The 20,123-nt window shown below is 55.8% G+C and overlaps 1 protein-coding gene across 3 annotated transcripts in view; it reads left to right on the top strand.

Moving 5' to 3' along the window:
- The window catches only part of NOL4L (nucleolar protein 4 like), a 59,153-nt gene that overhangs the window by 17,427 nt on the left and 21,603 nt on the right, over window positions 1-20,123 (top strand). Inside the window, exons 2-4 of one of the 3 annotated variants that reach the window (XM_074919965.1) lie at window positions 207-362; window positions 4,036-4,147; window positions 8,541-8,650. In XM_074919965.1, coding sequence (XP_074776066.1) covers window positions 207-362; window positions 4,036-4,147; window positions 8,541-8,650 — 378 coding nt within the window. Of the gene's footprint in view, window positions 1-206; window positions 363-4,035; window positions 4,148-8,540; window positions 8,651-18,618; window positions 18,798-19,089; window positions 19,253-20,123 lie in introns of those variants that run through there. The other 2 variants (XM_074919966.1, XM_074919967.1) reach the window with 2 other exon arrangements.

Raw genomic sequence — 20,123 nt, 5'->3', positions numbered from 1 at the left:
TTTAGCAGCACCACAGCAGCAGCCGCCACTGCCCTGGCTACAGCAGGATCCTCCCTGGAGCACTGTTTAATTTATCCCCCACATCCCCCCGCGCCCAAGGCAGCCCCGGGCTACTCTGCCCCCTCCAACCGCACTAGCCCCGGGCCCATCTCATCACCCCTGTCACCCATCCCTGACACTAACTCAACTTGCCTGCACTGTTGTAGGGGGCAGATGGACTGTCGGAGCCCGAGGGCATCTCTCTGAAACGTGTGGCTGTGGTGGAAGATTTCTTTGACATCATATACTCGATGCATGTGGAGAGCTCGTCGGAGCCGGGCAAAGCACCCAAACATGCCGGGCAGAAGAAAACCTACCGAGCGGTGAGAGCCCCCCTCCGCGTGCCCTGGGCAGCGAGGGGACGGGAGCGAAGGGGCAGAGGGGCCTGGGAGCGGGCGCCCCGCGGGGACGGGCACAAGGGGTAGGTAGAAGCAGAGCCGCTGGCGGGAGGCAGAGGCGAAGGAGAGTCCTGTTTGCCTGTGCGGGGAGGCGTGAGAAAGGAGCCGTTTCAAAGCAGAGCAGCTGTGCTCGGGAGATGGGAAACAGGGCTGCAGCGGCAGCACAGCGGTACGGCTGCTCCGAGAGACCCAGTGAATCACACAAAGGCAACTCTACACGTCTGGGGGGAGAAAAAAGGAAAAAAGAGAAATGCACGGTATTACTGATGGGCGAGGGGATGTTTGCCCAGGCCCCTGCACACCCTGCTCTCTGCCATCTGCCTCCCCGTCTCCCTCGGCCAGAGGAAAATGTCTCACGCGGGCCTCGAAGGGCAGGAGCAGGCAGAAAGGGGACTGGGGCCCGGCCAGAGCCCGGCTGGGGGGATGCTCTCAGCAGCCCGTGGCCGGGCTTCCTGCCTTACAAAATGGAGGCAGGCACTGAGCTGAGCCTCGTCAGGTGCACCACGGATGCTGAGAACCAGCTCTAGCCATCCTGAAACCACTCTAGTTAGGTCAGGAATAATTTAGCTTGAAGTGTGCTTCTCCAGGGAGCTTGCTGTTTCTCCTGACTCTGCACAGCCCTTCGATGCAAACGTTTGGGCTCTCCTTTTACAAGAAGAGCTGAATTTACTGTCCAAAACCGAGCTACTCCCTTGAATCCCACAACCTCAAGGACCAGGTCGCTTAGAGACAGAAGCTGGCAGCTCGTGTCTCTGGTGCATACATCATCCCGGGGAGGTCTGTGCAGGCTGCCCTGGTCTCTGCGATGATGCCTGAGATTATGCAGGGCTGGCTGTGCTGCCAGAGCCGGCTCAGGGGTGGAGCCTGTCCTGCCTGTCCTGCCTGTCCTGCCTGCGTACGTCCTTGGGTCCATGCACGCTGCCTGCGCTGGCGCGGCCGGCGGGGCCCTGCAGCCCCATGGGGGGAGCCCCCCGGGGCTGTGCAGGGCGCTGGACGCAGAGCTGGGGGCATCGCTCCGTGCCCCCCGCGCTCCACGCCAGCCCCCGCGGCACCGCCCGGGGCCGGGGCACACACTGACCCTCCCCGGCCGGGGGCAGGTGACCTCTTCCTAGTCCAGGGAGGGGGCAGCCCCACCAGCACGACCACAATTCAAAGACTTTACGCTCATTTCCCCAGCAGACCACTCTGGCTCTCCCCTAATTCCTTCAATTCAGCTCTCTGGAGGACTAATCTGTGCCCTGCGCAGCCCCGGGGGAGCAGGCTGGATCCGTCTGTTTTCCCAGGCCTGCTCGCAGCAGTCAGAGCTTCACGCTCCACCCCGCCGTCTCCCTCTTGAGCTGAGATCATCACATCAGCAGCCTCTATCCCCTCCTGACCTGGCAGGACGCTGCTGCCTGGGCTGGCTGCCCTCGCTCCTGCCCTGTCTCCCCGCAGCGCCTTTGCAGCCAGGTCTGGAAGGTGAAACGCTGCCTCGTGTACCCCGCGCCGCGGCTGGGGGCACGAAGGGACGCTGCTGGGGGCGCAGCTCGGGAGGCTTTGGTGTCCCCTGATGTCCCTCTCCCTCTCCCCACCGTTTCTGATTAGAGGCACTGGAGAGTTTGCCCTTGTCCATGACCTCCGGAGGGAGGCAATCAGAAAGGGAGTTTGGATGGGAGATAACTCATCAGGGAAGCTGTCTGCTCTGCAGAGCATCAAATCAGCTGAGAAGTAACAACTGTATCACTAAAATTAGCTGAACGTTTGCAGCAGAGACTGTGGGCTTGCTGGAGCAGAAGCAGCAGGGAAGCTGGGGCTCAGCCCCGCGGGCAGCGCGAAGGGCAGCGCCCTGCCTGCGCCACAAAACCGCGTTTGCCAGCAGCAATTTGCAGGGCCCTAATTTCGGGGTTTCTGTGGGAGTCCCTAGTGCCTGCGCCCTGGTAAACACCGCCCGGAGGCAGGGGCTGGGCCGGGCCTCTGCTCAGGCACAGCAGAGCGCGGTGGGGCTGTGGAAGGCGAATCCCACGAGGACCAGGCGCTGCATCCTCCATTTGAGCGGCTGGGACAAGGTCCCTGCCTGAACTTTCCACCCATCTGGCATCAGCCTGTGTAAAACCTCGGGCTCTGCTGCCGCTCAGTGGAGACCAAAGTCTTTCCCTCCCGCCGCAACGTCGGGTCACGGGGCTGCTTCAGCCATGAGCGAGCAAACCCTCTGCCCTCTGCCCCATCGCGCTGCTGCCGGAGCGGTCTTATATTCCAGGCTTAGGCATCACCCCTTCCTGTCGAGTAGAAAATGCTTGGAATTTAGGTATTTTTAATTTTTGTCAACAAAATAAGGTGGGAGGGTGATGCCCGCTGGCCAGAGGAGCGGGACTGGGACGTCCCTGCTGCCCTCCCGGCTCGGCCCCTGTCGCCAGCCCTCGCTGGCGAGGTGTCTGGTTGCAGCCCTGCTTCCCGTTCCGAGCCCCACTTCTGCCGGGCTCGCAGCCCCGAGGACTGGCACAAACAATCGAATTTCTGTCTGCTTTATGACCCCACTTGTAAGTGCTGTGACCCCTGCTGGGGTCACGGCCCCTGGTTTGGGAACCGCCGTGCTAGGACAAGTCGCTTAGACCAAACAGGATGGGTGATTAACCGTAGGAACCAACCCCGAAGTAAGAGGTGGGCTCTCCACCTCTTAATGCCTCCAATTAAGACCAGATGTCTTCCTGGAAGATGTTTTAGGCAAACCACGGGCTACTGGGCTGCAGGAGAACCTGAGTGAAGTTCCCTGACTTGGGCTACACAGAAGGTCAGACTCCCTGGTCTGATGGTCTCTTATGGCCTTAAAGAAACCTGCATTAAAATTGCCTCATTCCTCCTCTAAGTAACCTAGTCTTGATCTTGAGAAATACTGTAAATCGCTGCTGGCAGGGATTAATTGGAGTAGTAGGACTCTGTGATAGCCAGGCACCTTCTGTGGGTGCTTAGTTCTGAAGATAGTGTTTAACTTCAAGCATTCGAGTTTTGAGTATTCATCCTTAGCTTTTCCTCAGCTGTAAAACACAAATATCCCACAAAGGTTCGGGAGACTTAATTCATTACTGTTTGTAAAAATGTTTTCAATTCCCTGGATAAAATATGTCACAGAAGTGCGAAGTATTATTAACTATTATTGATTGTCATTGTGGGAAAAAGTGACCTGCCCTTACAAGAGATTAATGGATTCTTCAGGTTACTGGTGTGATGGTAATTAACAATGCAAACAGAGCTGACGAGAGTTGACTTTCTCATCTGATTCTTCCACGTTCGTAGTGTCGCTCTTCCCAGGCTCCAAGGGGGAACAGAAGGGAGTTTCTGGGAAGGAGAGGAGGCCAGAGGTCTGTTGGGTCGCGCCTCGGTGCCTCCCTGACACACCAGTTACACTCCCAAAATGTTCCTCCGCCAACACTTGCTCCAGAGGGAGGGAGCGGGGGATCCCGGGGCCTGGCTGTGGGGAAGGCGGCGGCGCTGCGAGCCCTTGGTGTTGGTGCTGGGCCGAGCCGCGAGCTGGGGCATGGCGGTGGCCTCCCGCGCCCTCCGCCCGCCTCTCCCTTAGCCAGCCCCCCTCCCCAGGACATACAGCCTCTCGTTGTCTCCCCAGATTGCAGAGACCTATGCTTTTCTCCCGAGAGAAGCCGTGACCAGGTTCCTGATGAGCTGCACCGAGTGCCAGAAGAGGATGCATTTCAACTCCAACGGACTGGAGCCCAAAGGTAAAGGCAGATGAATGCTGCCAGCAGAGCTGACGCAGCGTTTCGTCCCAGCGCGGCAGCACTGATAGCTGTCAGGATACTGCCCCGTCGATGAGCTACTTCTTAACCTAATGGTTTTCCTAACCTGTGTTATTTTTCATGCACTTTTATAGCCAAGATGAAAGAATCGCAGAAATCTGGTTTGCCTGTCCCTGATTTCAGCTTAGAGAGCAGAAGCAGTCTAGCTTGCTTTCCGAGCTTCCCCCGTGCACCCTCACAAACCTGGGGTCAAAAATATTGCAGATCTATCTGCAATCCACCTGCAATCATCTGTGGATGGAAACTTCAATTTCTGAGAAAACAGGATCTAAAGTTTTTCCTTTAAACTATTAATTTTGTAATGAAGGACACTGAATAGGTCTGGATAACTGAAATTTCTGATGAAGAAGTAATGTACAGTCCTTAATAGATATGCACATCATGATCCTATTTTTGATAACAAAGGGTTTTAGTAATCAGAGTTCCGTTATGCCTGTGTATACAAGCAATTAGTGTGGCCATTGTGGTGATTAGCTCATTGGGGTTCTTTTGTAAACAGAACCAATCTGCAGCTCCTAGGCCTAAAAGATATAAGCGGTGTGTAAGATGGGACCAGGTTTTCTTCCAGAGGGAATGGTTAAAGTTGACGTTTGTGTGGGTTTTCTTCTGAATTACAAACTTGTTTTCACGATCAAGTGCAAAGCATCAGACTGACTCTGGGAGGTTTCATCCGACAAAATGACTTATTTAAAAAAAAACCCGAGCAAATTGCAGAGGGTTAGACTCTTTCAAAACTATTAAGGCAAACAGGCTCGTTTGGCAGCGCTTATCAAGCAGAGGAGTAGAATTAAATGAACAAAGGACCCAACAATACAAAATTTCTAGTATTAAATACCGATTTCTGACTGTTTACTGCTAGGAGCAGAGCTACGGACAGCCCCGAGGTTCCGTTTAAGTGGATTATGTGTGCCAGCTATCCAAAGCCAGTGACTGAAATGCTTTGTACTCGTTACATTTTTTAGAAACTCTCCCAAATAATCCCCTGTGACATTTATTAGCCTAAGCTCCATTACCGCAGCACTTCCCGCTCCGCCGGCTGAGGGCCCGATCCCTCTTGCCAATTAGGTCAAGAGAAGTTTTGGCCTTTGGCCTCGCTGGGAGCGAACGTGACCTTTACAGTGATTGCGCCGCATCCATCACCAGTGGCACTCCCAGGCAGGGCTGGAGAGCGGCTCGAGGACGGGAAGGGCGACGGGATGAGTCAGGCCCACAAGGATGTCGCCTGTAGGCTTGACCCAAACCAGGACTCTGCTGAAGGCCTGGCTCTAAGGGAGCTGTCCTAACCGAGCTGTCCGCCCCTCGGCATCCCCTTTCGGGAGGCAGCTGATGAAAAGGGTCATTGTTCCTTCAGGGACTCCCCCCCTGCCCACCCACCCTCCCTGCATCTCCTGAACAAGTTTATAAATTAATATCAGTTACTTTCATAAAGCTTTCGCCCTTTGCAGTTCTCTGAATTCAAACAGGAAAACAAAGGTTCCCACAGGTAAAAAGTCCTGCTTCTTACCCGCCAGGAATGGAAGGAGAGATGTGCTTTCTGCTCTGAACAGGACCTAAATAGTGACTTAGTACCTGTGAAAATGCATAGAGTAGATTAGATAAGGTCACTTTTACTGGGGAGGAGTGTCTGATTTCACTAATACATATTCAGAAATTTATCAGGAGCAAATCACTTGAAAAAACATCGGGGTCATAGAAGAATCACCTAGGTGTACACACATACAGGCATACATAGGTAAAGTTTAACTCAGTACCATGAAAAAATTCGAGTCGTTCCCGTCTCTTCCCCCTCCGCTTGTCCATCAGGCAAATCTCAACACATTTCATTTGTGATCACAAAAACCCCTAATTAAACATATCTGACATCAAACCCTGCAGGGCACCCACAGAATTCATAAAAGCAAATTGTCTCGCTCATGGGAAACTCTGAACATCAGTGGACTTCGCTGTGATCTCTTTACACTGTTATTAAATTAGGACTAATTCCAGTGGAGTTATACAAGTGTGGAATTAGGCTCGAAACCGTTTTACTTTAAACCATTCTGCCTGTTCCGTCTCTACGCCCAACACATGGGGCATGTAATATAGATAAGTTTCTGAAAAATGAGCTGAAGGATTCCAGTAGCCCCCTCTTGTGACGTAGGATATGAGGATTGTTCCCATGGAGTCCCCCAGGCCTTTTAAAACAAAGGTTTTCTTTCTTTTCCAGTTAGCTTAAAAAAGAAAAAAAAGGTTTTGGTTTCCTAGGCTCAAGCTCTTATCTCTTGCAGTTGCACAAATTCACAGTAAATTTGTGGCTGCTAATGGGATTATTCCAGATTTACATCAGGATAGTTTCAGGCAGAATCTAAGCACTGGAGACCCTCCACCTCCCTCGTCCTGCCCATGCGAGGATGCTGCTTCTGCTGAGCCTCGTTCATTGCTGCAGCGTGGGGGCTGGCGGGAGAGCAACACCTCATCCTCAGAGGCCCGAAGGACTCGCCTCCCCATGCCTGGGCTTCAGGGAGAGAGCAGCTCTTTTGTTAGCAAATGTTTTCCTGAACTCTACTTAAATACTGATGACCCCCACCAGCCTGGGTAGGTGGCAGATTTTGTTCCTGGGAGCCATTTCCCCTTTGACCACTGCGAGAAGCTCCCCTTGCACTGGGATTTTCGCATCTTTTCATCACAAAGTGACCTCCCTGAACAGTAGAATGATGGGTTATTCGGAGTGCCTGTTCTATAGAGACGTGGAAGTGCTCGTAATGAATCTGTAGGTCGAAGCACGACAGAGTCCACCGACATGCGGCTGTGAGAGAAGGGAGGGATTAGTTTACAAGGTTCCTAAAATCTTTGCACGCCCCTGTGCGAGCGAGCTGCTGAGCACTGATGGCCTGAGGAGCTCTGCCCGCCTGCCCCGCATCCGCACGGGATGCTTCACCTGCCCGGGGCGGGATCAGGTGGGCCTGGAGAAGAAGCTTCGTATCTCCTGTTGGTGTCTTGATACAGGAGACCTGCAAAGACCTGTGTGATGCTGAAGTCAGTTACAGTTTTTGGGTCGGGTCATTTCGTAATCAGACACGATAGATGCGGTGTTTCCAGAGGTGTGAAGCGCCTGCAGGTCTGCTGAGTTTCCCTGGGATTTTTTTGATATTCAGCGTTTCTGAAAAGCAGGGCCATTATGTTTGGGTTGATGGGTTTTCTAAGGTGCTGTAAAACATTTTGTGAAGGCTCTTTTTCAAGGGGCTGTGTCAGAGGTGCCTGTGAAACCACTGACCCCAGAAAATGCAAGCCAGCCAGGGAGATTCAGAGACAGGGATGGAAACCTGCCCCCATCCGTTCACCTTCAGCTCCTGGAAATCCCTCTGCCCTGTCCAGTGTTGCTTAAGCTCCCTTTCCAGTAGACACCACAGGTCCCTCCAGAGTGAGCTGGAAGGCTGGATTAATTCTCCACACTTGCATCTGCCTGTACTGAGGGCAAAGAAATCTTCCTTTGAGGCAGCAGCCGTCCCTGTGGGAAAGGGCAACTTTCCTCTCGAACAAACCCGTTGCACGAGCCTGTAAGTTCAGTGTTAGAACAGGGAATTCTAGAGGCCTTTGTCTCCTGCGTGGAGAGCTCGCAGGCTCCACGCTGATGATGGCAGAGCTGACAAATCTTTGAGAATTCAGAAAAAATCATTGAGAATTTGCTTTCTGGGGACTCTTCTGGTCTGGCTAGACAAAACGATCTGCAGGAGCGGTCTGAATGTAGAGTGATCTCTAGAGCTCAGTGTGATGCAGCCAGAGGAATCAACAGGAACAATTTAAATTAAAGATCTTTACAATTAAGTTTGTGTTTTAATGAGGGTGTTAAAAATAATCTTCATCACCAGATAGAGATACTTAATAAGTTGCCTTAATGTTAACTCCTACCTGAGGGAATCCCAGCAAAATTGGCAAGACTTTGCAGTGCTAAAGCGAGCTGCAAATATATTCTTGTTCATCAACCTCTGCATAAATCCCATCGGCGTGGAAGTGCTTCTGAGGCATCGGCAAGACTCGGTTTCTCCCTCTGCTACGTTCTAGTTTGGTAGACTGAAAAATTATGTATTATGTGTAGTCTTTTCGGCAGGTGACAGCCATGCTTTTTTTTTTTTTTTTTTTGCTAAACAACATCTGTTCTGTAATTATGTTCTTGGTGGGGTCGTGTTCTTCTAGGAACCTTAGCTCAGCGGGCACCAGCTCTCGCTGGGGATTGGAAGTGCTTCTAAATACATATGTTTAATGATTATGAGGACACATCACAGGTTTGTGCTTCCACATCCCTGTATCTCAATAAAGTTTTCCCTCTGTTCTCCAGAGAGCGAACCACCTTCCTCTTTGGTTTCTGGGATCATTGACTACAACATGCCCCTCACCTCTACTTACCTGAAGCAGATGAAGCTGCGGGTGATGAACTCACAGGAGCAGGTGAGTCGCGCTTCGGGCGCAGGGCGGGTTTGTGCTGTGCTTGGCACCTGGATTTCTGGAGGATGCTTTTGGGAGTGACCGGTTTGCCCAGGCAGGGCAGGCCCGGGCTCTGACCGAGTCCGGGAGTGCTGGTGCCTGGCGGGCGGGCGGGCAGCGTGGCTCTGACCTGCTGGCTCAGAGAAAGCGAACGGGGCTGCTGAGAGTCGTGTCAGCGGAGATGGAGCGACGCAGTTATTGCTTAGACCGGTCTGCTTGTTCTTTAGCTGCACAGGTCCTCTAAGAAATGGTCTTAAAAATAAATATGGCAAATAGGAATTTATTTCTTTACCTCTTCCTAATTGCCTGGGAGCTTTAGCAGACAGTCTCTGAAACCCAGGCCTCGCTCCGGTTGCTCCAGTGCTCTCAGACTGGTCGGCAGCTTGGGGAAGTCCAACCGCAGCCGCTCTGCTCTGGTGTCGGCGTGGGAGAAGGCTCAGTTGGCTGATGAGAGTGTTAAGCCACTGGATTTTGATTTGGGAATGGATGGGGCAGGCTGCCACAGGATTATACCCAGGCTGTGCAGTTTTCTGAAGTTCTGCAGCTGCAGAATTAGCTATGGGAACCTCTGTGCACCATGGAAACAGTCTATAAAAAGAAAAGTATGTTTTACTTGCTCCCCACAATCTGCACTGGAAGCCAGTGCTGGATTTTTTTTCCAGCACACTGAAACCTGAATCTGGTCTCATACGTTACTGCCAGTTGCAAGAAGTGAACGAGTTTGCATTGTATGGTGGTGGAAAACATTGCTGATAGCTTGAGCCGCGCGGTTGTGCCCAACAGGTGCTTTTATCTAGTGGCACCCTAAGGGGACGTTGGCGAGAGCACCCAGTGCCAGGGTGTAAAGCGCCAGCTGTGGCTTTGCTGTCAGGAGCTGCAGAGATACCGAGCTCCACCGCTTCGGCAGTGAAACCTTCCTGCTGGCAGACAAAATGGCACCTGACAGCAAGCACCTCTGTGCTCTGGAGCTTTGTTCCCTTGCATATGTCCGACACTGGAGTGGGTTTAAGGTTTTGTGTGCAGTAGGTTACGTTACAGCTTTTGAAACCTGAAGGGCCGTGATGTGCCAGGTCGAGTGGTCGAACTATGGATGTCTCTGGAGGACAGCTGGGCTGGGCTGAACTGGGCTGGGCTGGGCTGAACTGAGCTGGGCTGAACTGGGCTGGGCTGGGCTGGGCATATGGAGTGGATGGACACGCCGCTTTGTGGCATCTGATGGCTGCTTCAGGACCACTTTTGGATAAAGAGCGTCAAAACATATTCCAACGGCCTCTGGCTTGTGCAAAGTGTTTGCTGGGGCTCGGTGCAAGGCCCCGCTGAGGTTGCCACCCTGCCCCGTCCGTGCCGCTGACGACCCTCCTGCTCCTCACCAGGGTCACGGGCTCAGCGGGCCGTGAAGGCCAACCGTGCTCCTCAGCATCTGGGGGGTTCTTTGGAGTTAAGGTCGCTGTATGCACCAGGACGGTCCGAGAGGTTTGTCTAGTTACCATTTCTGCATTTCCCCCCAATTCCTCTTGGCTCCAGAGCTCTGTTTGAGAGAATGTGTTACGAAGCTTCATTAAACTCCTGTACCCTGTTTCTACACGTAGAAAACTGGACTTGCAGTTTGATTTTATTTCCATAATAAAAACCACCCCCAAATCTGGCGGGCTTTAGTACTTAAATCTTGAGTTTTGAAGCTGCACGTGTAGGGATGCTTGTTTTGAGAACTTTGGTTGGTCACTTTGGGATTTGAGAAGTTTATACCCAGAATTCTGGTTTAGAGTTCACCCAGGAACTATCACTGGCAGGGTAGATACAACGTGCTGCTGACACGAGTCCGCTTGAAGCTCGCTGGGATCGGAATAGAGGCGTGTGTCATGTGGGAACAAAAAAGGGACCAGCTGAGGCAACCAGCAGTTGTTGGTTTAGATCATAAATCAAACGGCTTGATGTTATTCCCTGCCTCTAAAGTTTTTCTTTTCCTGAGCTCTCATCAGTATGTTGCAGTGCAGCTTTCTAAGCTTTTCAAGCTGTAGCAGCCAAGGGAAAAAAATATTTGGAAGAAGTAAAATTTGCCGTTCAGCGTGTTACCGAAACTGATTCCTGAGAGCAGAGTAACAAAAGATCAGTCTTACTGCTCAGACTTCTGAAGCGTTAAAGCTTTCCACCAGACCTGGAGAGGATGGACCCGGGGGAGAGACTCCGGCGGACGCGGGCGCCGGCCGGCCCGAGGTGTGGGGTGCCCGGTTCCCCCGGGGACGCGAGTGGGGGCTGCTGACGCCGGAGTCTCTGAAGAAAACGTCTGTAATAGTATCAACACCAAGCTTTAGTTCCCTCCACCAAGCTTTCCCCTGCTATTTTTTTCCTTCTTCCTACTCTGCACTGGAACCAGGACAGTACCGCCCTTTTCCCTGGAGGGTCCTGGCAGTGGTTGTGGAGCGTGGGCTGAGGGGCTGCTGCTCTCCCTCCGCCCAGGCAGGGAGCTTTGGCCTTAGGGACTTGCAGCTCTTGGGGTCCCAGGTGTGTATAAACTGCAAAAGTCCTCTAAAGATGATAGAAATCATTCTGACTTTGCTACAAATGCAAAACAGGAAGAAAATACAACCTGTTTGTAAAGTTTGCAAACAGGAACCGCGTGGGTTTTACGTGACACCGTTTTCAAAACAATATTGGTTCCTCTCTAGCTCAGCTTTGCTGCCGAGCCCCCTTGTTGCCCCGCCCTCCCTAACCCTTGCTGGGGGTAACAGAGATAAATTAAGCAACGGGCTTGTGTTTGACTTGGCTTTTGCCAAAGCAATTAGTTGTGTGCAGCAGCACCAGGAGGAACTTGCCACACTTGGGGTAACAATGAATGAATTTATGCCAAAGTGGCCTTTTAACTTCATTATTCAGGAAAAAAAATGTGCATGTAACTGTAATGTATTAGTGCTGCTGAGCACGTCGGTATGAGGGCAGCAGTGTCTCCAGAAGGAAGCACAACCAGGAGAACCTTAGAGAAAGCATTTTATCTCCGCTTAGGGACAAAACACAGTCAGGAGAGGAGCTCTTTACATGGTTGCTCACCAAATGAAGAGTTCCTGCAGCATGTATTTCAATATGTTTCTTGGAGTCAGTACATTTATTCTGGCATGACGGAAAACAACTGTGACCCATGTTGCTTAAATTGGGTGTGCTAGAACATGCAGGAGCTTCAGGGGCGTGAGTCTTCCTTCACTCCCCTTTTATGCCAATTCTCACATGTCTGAGAAAAATCAGGCCCCTCACCCTTTCCCCAGAGCGCCACATTAGCCACGTTTCAGGGTATCTACTGAGGCATTAAAGCATCTCTGAACTTCTGACCTTCCCAATCTAGCAGAAGAAAGGAATGAAAAGAAGATACTCGATATTTATCTGTAATGATCCTTCCACCTCATTTTCAGATGCTAAATATTAACATTTTAAAATGATTGCTTATTTTGAGTTCATTGCAGTCATTTTCCAGACAATCTTTTCTGTCTTATTCAAACTCAGCCTTGGATTTATTTTTCATGCCACACTGTTGGGCATGATTTCCGCTGGTGGCTGGTGAAATATGAAGATTTTAAAAGCACAAATCCCAGCACTGACATGCCAGGCTCGTTCTCTTGTTCTGGAGATGTTGCTGCTACCTTGGCAGACACGGTCCAGGGCCGAGTAACCAGGTTCAAATGATACAGAAACATTTTCAAAGGTTGCTTCAAATGACTGCTGACAGAAGGTCATGCAATCAGTGAATGGCAGGAGCTGCTCTTGGATGGGAAATAACACGAGTGCTTTTCTTGTTGCTATGGCTTTGCTACGCTGACTTGTGTTTGAGAGGGACGGAGCCTTGTCCTGCACCATCACACACTCCATCCCTCCAGTAATTTTCCTGTAAACCTGGAACGTGTGACAGCGCGTGGATGTGAAGTGGTTTTCAAAACGCGATTGCGAGCACTGCTTTAACCCAAACGGGGCGATCCTGGAGGGGGGACGCAGGGGTTCAAAGCCCACGGGTGCACAGGGTTCCTCTAATGCCGGTGAGGATCGAGCCTCCTCTGCAGGATTTGGGAGCTCCCGGAGCCTCGTGACCAGAGGCTGGTTTGCAGCATTAAGTTCTCCTCCTTCCACTCTGACTTCTCCCCGGTCCGCACATAATTGTGTTTGCTCACTTCAGTGTCTCAGAAGGCCCCGCTATTACCAGAACAGCTAAGATGCATCTTCCCCTGGCAGCTCCCTTGCTTCCTTCTGCTTCAGATCCATCTCCAGGCGGGTCCTGGGGGTGCAGATCTGGCACAGGGGAGCCAGGGAGGGGAGCAAGCAGCTGCAGAAGAGGGCACGCTAGATTTTCGTTTTCAGTCTTGAGAGTTCGCTCGTGAGAATTGCAGACTTCTCATTTCACGTAGTTCCGAGACGAGAACCAAATCTGGCAGAGCTGGCAGCTGCTGTGTGAGATCCGGGGCCTGGATTTATCTGCTGGAGTGCTTAGGGAAGGGATCCCAAAGAAACACTCTGTGTGTTCACAGACGTGCAGAGAGGGCAGAAGCACGCAGTCAGTATTTGGAAGGAAGTGGGATGATGCGTTTGCATCACATGAGGATGATAAGGTACTTCCCAGTCCATTAAAGAGGGTGTTAAAGATCTCCAGGAATAAATAGCTCTAAATCAACTTGATGAGATAACTCTCATTCAAGAGGCCTTTCCTTGGCTTGGGAAGATCTTTGTTGCCTGACGTTAATTTTTTAGAGCACTAGAGAGGTTTCCTAAATGCACCCTCAAACACAGAGGAAAGGGGAGTTGTGGCTGACGGAGCGAGGCGCCGGGACCGTGGCTGTTGCCGTGCGGATCTGATCTGGGCGCTGGGGCTGGCTCGTGGCTCCGGTGGAGCTGCAGCTTCTGCTGGCGGGAGCGAGCTCTGCCTGGTGAACTGAAATCCTGTCCTAAATGAGAGAGACTTCGGCCAGGCCAGAGCCGGGGAGGCAGGTCCGGCCAGCGGAACAGCCTTCCTTACTGGCAAAGATAGTTTTAGCAAAACTCATCCTTGGCCTTAATGGCTCACGAGATGCGAGATGCGGGAGGTCAGATGATCAAACCATTTAGCTTGGTTTCAGGCTCGTGTGAATGGTTTGCTTTCAGCGAAGGTCAACGCATTTTTGTTATTGGCATTAACTCTGACGTTCCCAGCTAGCAAAAACTTAAGGACTTTTATTTCCCGTTGCGTGGACCTTTCAGTATTTCTCCCGCCGTAGCTGCGTTACAGGTGAGCTGTCCCACGCCACGCTCAGCGCAAACACACAACTTGAGACCCCGACTTGGGCTGCCTGGGATAAATCCCACCACTGCAGCTTTCGTCTTCAAATGAGGTGTGATGCCAAGGCCCCGACTCTTCGCAGCCTGGGTGAAAATCACGTTATTTTCTGTACAAAAGGAGGCGTTTGTTTAAAGGAAGTGGCATTGCCCGATTCCAGTGATGCTGGGCACAATCCGTCCTGAACTGCTCGGGTGCATTTACCCACCGCAGGCGCCTGCTCCGTTTTCCTCCCCGGCAGCTGTGCAGCGGTGGAGGGAAGCTGGTCCCTTCCCCACTCCCTCTTCCCTTCCCCGTGATGTTGTGCAGCTCCACCAAGGTCCTGGAGAGTGGCTGGGGGATGTTTAGAGGTTTGTCTCCCTCTCGGGGAGCTGGGCCCTCCACGGCACACACCTACCCCCCGTGTGTGCTCTCCAGCGCCGCGGTCCGAGCAGCCTCCCAAAGCCGAGCTGCTTTAGCCTGTTTCTGGGAACTGAGTGGGGCCAGAAGCCACATTATCCTTCCTTACTTCACCGTTTCTTCCAAGTACCTCCTGTAGTCGGTGAGGAGAGATGCTGCCCATTCCCTGTGCAGGGACCGGCATCAGAGGCCTGCTCAGACTGGAAACAAAGCTTGGGTCCAGGTCCTGTAAAGCGGCCCCAGGAAACATTCCCGGGGGAGATGTAAAGGCCTGTACCGCAGGTTGACGAACACGTTTAACACCCGTGGAATAGTGTCATGGATCCCGTTAAGTTTATCCTGGACCGTGGCAAGCGTCGCACAGTGAGGTTCTCCACATCGTCTCCCAAGCTCGAGTGCTGACACGCTGTGTGTTGACTTTGATCAAGTCACACAAATGGCCGTTTCTTAATTGCCTTCTCCCTTTAAAAAGGGGATAATACCTTGGAGAGACTTCTGAGGTCTCACTCACTAATAAAGCTCTTCAGGAGCTTGGATGGCAACTACTTTGAGAGCGCGAACTATTATTAATGATTTCCGTTATTATAGAAGATGAAGCTGTGTGGTTCAGCTTTTTAACCTTGAATCGCGTACTTGCTTTTGTTTCCGCTGCTGTTAAACCCGTGCGGGCAGGCTCGCCCCTTGCCTGCTTGCACAGACTCCTCAGACCCCCGTCCTGAGCCTGGTGGGCGCCCAGGGGGGGTGTACCTCCGAGGAGTCCGTTTTACTGACCAAGATGGATTCTGAAACACGCGGCATGGCTTGAGAATGCCCCAAAATGGGCTTAGTGGTGGTTCTGCTTAAGGTGACCCCATTGTGAGTCGGGTGGCCGAGAGGGAAGCTGTGAGGGTCGCCCTCGGCGTGTAACACAACGCGGACGTTCCCGCCGGTGCCGCGGGCTCAGGCTTGGGGCAGCGGGGTTAGGGGGTGTTTGAGCGTGACTGACCCCAACGCCCATTCCCTGTACTCCGGAGGGAGGCAAATTCCCGCCGCAGAAACGCCTCCTTTCCTGCTCCTTTACTTGGCAGTGACTGGTGTACCCCGAGAGCTTCGTTTCCTTTCCATCTCTTGGTCTTGGCTCCTGGGGAAAAAAAAAAAAATCCCTTTTATTCATGCGTGTGCCAGATTCTCACAACTGCTGCTTTTACAGAAGGAGCGACCGAGATGCAGTGGGAATAGAGCCCTCAGCCCACAACAAATCTGGTCTATAATAAAGTTTCCCAAATCTTCACTCTCCTTTTTTCCCTGACTCTGCTCTGGGTGGCAGATAAGTTGAAATCCGTTGTTGATGAAAGCGGCGTATCCCCCCGTGCCATGTGCTGGGGCCCTCCTTCGGCAGCTCCTGCGCAGCGCCGCCCCTCCCGCCCCCCTTCCCTTCCTGGCCTTGCCCCCGAGAGATTCGCATTTTAATGCTCATTACCCAGCAGGGTTTGATGGTCACGGAGGACCCAACGCAGGAGGTCCCATTTGTTATTTAACCTACTTTTCAGAGGCACAAGAACATCAAGTGACTCGCACAAGGTCGCCCATGAGTCAGTGGCTCCTCCGGCATGATGGCCGGATCCTGCAGTCCCCTGCTCTCACCACTAGATCACCGTGCCCACACTCCTTCACAACACAACTATTCAATTAAGCTCCTACGGTGCCTTAAATGTAGTTTATTCCTGGGTTTGACAGCAGCTCTGGTATTCTTGCGGAGCCTTGCCTTAGGAAATTACGACAGATGAGGTCAGGGCGTCGTTAGCGATGCCCTTGGACGCGTCAGTGCCTGGCAGGCGGGCGGGCGGGCTGCGCCCCGCGGGGCCGTTACAGCCCGGGCACGGCTCGTCTGGGGGCCGGCGGCACCCGGCGGGACCCGTCCGGCCAGCGCAGCCTCACCGGGAGCCCAGGTTTGCTGCACGGGCAGATCCGTGTCCCCGTGAAGGGCTTTGCAGGGACCAGAAGTAATGAACACGTTGCGAGGAGAGAGGGAAGGACGCAGCTTATAAATAATATATTTGATGGGTATTATATATATATATAATAATAATAACAGTAGTACTGGTTTATTATGGTGTGGGGTTTTTAACATGTAATCTCCTAAGGCACTTACCCCCGTTCCTGACAACTTGATAAATTATTATTACCAGTTCTCTAATTTCCAGTTATTTCCCCCTAGATAATTTAAATCCGAAACACTCCCCCTAGGAGGGAGCTTGGTGTGCCCCTCCCCAGAGCTCCCCCGGCTCTTTCTGGAGGCAGCCCCTCTCCCGCCGATGAGCCCCACTTCTGCCAGCCCCGTGACCCCGAGCGCTGGCACAAACAATTGCATTTCTGTTGGGCTCGTGACCCCACTTGTAACAGCGGTGACCCCCCTGGGGTCAGGGCCCTCCCCTGCTCGGGGAGAAGCTCCGGCCCAGCAGCGATGGCTGCGCTGCCGTTCCTCCCGCGCGCCCTGTGTGGACGCGGCTGTGCAACCCTTAAGTTTGCTGATGTGAAATTTAGGTTAATCCATTTCCAAAGTGGATTAACCTAACCCACACAAAGGCACTTAGTATAAAATAAGAGCGTCCACATGGTGAGGCGGCACAGAACAGGGACTGGGCTTCAGACCGGCACCCGGCGGGCTCGGGTCCCCGCCTCGCGCCAGGGGATGCGTCTCCTCGGTGGCTTTAAGCCGGTGGAGCTCGAAGCCGAAGGGAGCGCAGGGAGCAAACAAAGCCCGGCCGTGGGAAGGGGTTAAGAGCCCGCTCCACCGAGGTCCACAGCAAGTCTCCTGTTCACCTTAAATGGTCAGGATTTTATTTTAGCTTCAGGGAGGAGCAGCAGCCATTGGGCTGGAAGTGAGTGCAGAGCAGGCCCGGCGGCGGGGGGCTCGCAGCCCGCTGCCCTCCCGGCCGGCCGCTTCCTGTGGGAGCAGAGGAGGCCCCCGGGCTCCGCTCTCGCCCCTCAGCCTCCGGCTCCGGAGATGGGCCCGGAGGAGGTGGGAAGGTGGGGCCGAGCGATGCCCCTTTCCACCTCCAGCCCCGGATCTTCCCGCGCCGCCCCTCCTCCCGCGCTCCCCCCGGCAGGGAAGCGGTTAAGGCTGGAGCAGAAAACATCATAATTGGACATCCGCACTAACAAGCCATAAACACCAATGTGGCACTTCCCATCCTCGGCTCTGGCACCGGCCTACCGCAGGCTCCGCCGCCGAATCCGTTCCACTCGGTTGATTTTGTGAAAATTTCCTTCATCACCGTTAAACGGCGAGAGCTGGGCCGGGGAGGGGGATGCCGAGATGCTGGTGCCGGTGCCTGGCGATCCCCAGCCCGGGCGGGAGGTCACCGACCCGGGGACGCGGGGACAGGGCGCGGTGGCCCCGTCGCCCCCCCCCGCGACCTGGGGCACGGTGCCCGGCGCGGGGCTGCGCAGGGGCACGGCCGAGCTCGGGGGGCAGCCCCCCGCGCCGAGGAGCCCCCGGCGTGACACTGCCCGGGCTCCGAGGCTCGGGCGGAGGCTGCGGCGTCGAGCGCTGCCGGTGCCGGTGCCGGTGCCGGCAGCGCGGGGTCCGCTCCCGCTCCCCGGGCGCGACGGGGAGAAGCGGCTGAAACAAAAGGATTCGGCGGAGGAGGCAGCGCCGGGCCTGGGCACCGCGGCACCCCCCCGGCGCGGCGACGGGGGCTGCGCGGCGCCCACCGCGCCCCCGGGGCTCGCTGCTGCGGACACGGAGCTCCCGGGGCGGAGGTGGGGGTCCCCGGGCGGGCCGGGGGGGGTCCCCAGGCCGGGCCCAGCCGGGGGGTCCCCGGGCAGGGTGCAGCCCCCCCCCCTTCCCCGTGCTGTGCCGAGCCGTGCCCAGGCGGGGGATCCCCGGATGGGCTGGAGCCCCCCCGGGCCGTGCCCGGCCGGGGGTGCCCGGATGGGTCGCGCCCCCCCGGGCCGTGCGGAGCGGAGGATGCGCGGGGGGGTGCAGCCCCCGGGCCGCGCCGAGCCGAGCCGCCGGCCGTGCATTCCCGCGGCTCTCCAGCAGGCTCCCGGCCCTGGACATTGTCTCTTCCTCCCGGAGGAAGGGCCCTCCCCGGCCCCTCCACAATGTGCTCTTCCAGGCGCGGCTCCCCGCGCCCCCCGCCCGGTGCTCCCGCCCCCCCCCCCCCCCCTTTCCCCGGCGGCCCCGCTCCCCCTTCCCCCGCCCCCTCCGCCCGCGGCCGGGCCCCGCTCGCCCCCCTCCGCCTCCCCCCCCCGGGAGCCGGGAGTGACGCGCTCCGCAGCGCCGGCCCCTCTCCCCGGGCAGCAGCTGGTTGTCAGCCTCTCCGGAGCGCCGCCAGCCCGGGCCCCCCCCGCCGGCCCTCCGGCCCTCCGGCCCTCCGCCCCGCTCCCCGCCGCGCCGCCGGGCTGGCGCAGGCCGGGAGGCCCCAGGCCCCGCTCCAGGTAGGTGCCCCCCCCCCCCCCCCAACCCGCGGGGGGGGCTCCAGCCCCGGGGGGGGGTGTGGGGGGTGTTTCGGGGGGATGCGCGGGGCGTGGGGGCTCCACGCGGTCGCGGTGCTGCGGGGAAGGGGGGGCGGGGCGGAGCCCTGCCCCAACTCCGGGGGGAGCGGCCGCGCCGCCCCGTTTCCCCGGGAAGTTGCGGGGTGCCCGCCCGGTTGGCCAGTGCCTGGGGGGGGTGTTGGGGCGGGGGGGCAGGTTGGCGCGTCCTTCCCCCCCCGCCCGGCGCGGCTCCCCCTTCCCCGGAAGAGCACAAAAGCGCAGAAGAAAGTGGGAGGAGGCGGCGGCGGCGGGAGCGCTCCGGCCCCATCAATTCCCGGGCACCGGCCCCGCCGCCATCGCCGCGGCCCCGGCCCCGGCCCCGGGCGGGGATCGCGCTGGAAATAGCCGCCTCCCTGGAGGTAAAGCCCTACTTACGTGTCAATCCACGCTGAGCCCCGTGCGCCAGCCCCGGCTCCACGCACGGGCTCCATCGCGGGTGTATTTATTTACCGGGGGGCGGGACGGGGAACGCTCGCCCGGTTCCCGGTCCCTCGCTGCTGCGGGGACACACGGCGTGGGAACCGCGTCCCACCGGGGCTGGGGGGGACCCCCCGGCTGCGGGCTGCTCCGCTCGGCTCCCACCTCCAGAGTCGGGGTCCCCCCCGACATCCCCCTTCTCCCCGCCTCCCCCCCGCGACACCCGCTTCCCGGTGGCAAAGTGTCCGCCCGCACCGCGCGGTTTGGGGGTGTCGAGGCACCGTCCCTGCCTCGCCTGGAAAAGCAAATCTCTGCCCGGCTGGGGGAGCAAGTTCAGGTGCTGGGGAGGCGGCTGCAGGGCGCCGGGGTGGGGTGGGGGACACGAGGGGGGTGCGTGTGTCCCCCACGTTCAGCACCTTCCCGCCCAACAGCAGGAACACGGGGCTGCGGGGCCACCCCCCGCGCAGCCCCCCTCGGCTTCGGGGCCCTGGGACCGACCCGGGGGGGTCCCCCGAAGAGGAGCTCTCAGGGGAGGTAGAGGGGGGAGGAGGCAACGAGCTTCCTTTCCTCTTCCATTTGCCCTTTGCCTGTTAAATGGACTCTCTCGCCCGGTTTTGGGGAACTAGCAAATACTCGGTTTTGCCGCGTCCCGTAGAAATGGGCAGAAATTGCAGTAAATAAGGCCGTAAGTGGCCTGACAAAGAGCGCTGGGGATGTTCTGTTTGGTGTGTGAATTGCACACACGAGTAGGCAGCGCAGTCACAGCTCGCTGCCACCGCCGCCAGCCTACACCCCTCTGCGTCCAGGCTGCGG

Source organism: Athene noctua, chromosome 16 (genome assembly GCF_965140245.1).
Source record: "Athene noctua chromosome 16, bAthNoc1.hap1.1, whole genome shotgun sequence".
NCBI lineage: Eukaryota > Metazoa > Chordata > Aves > Strigiformes > Strigidae > Athene > Athene noctua.
The sequence above is the reverse complement of the archived record's forward strand: the minus strand, read 5'-3'. Positions and strand labels throughout refer to the sequence as shown.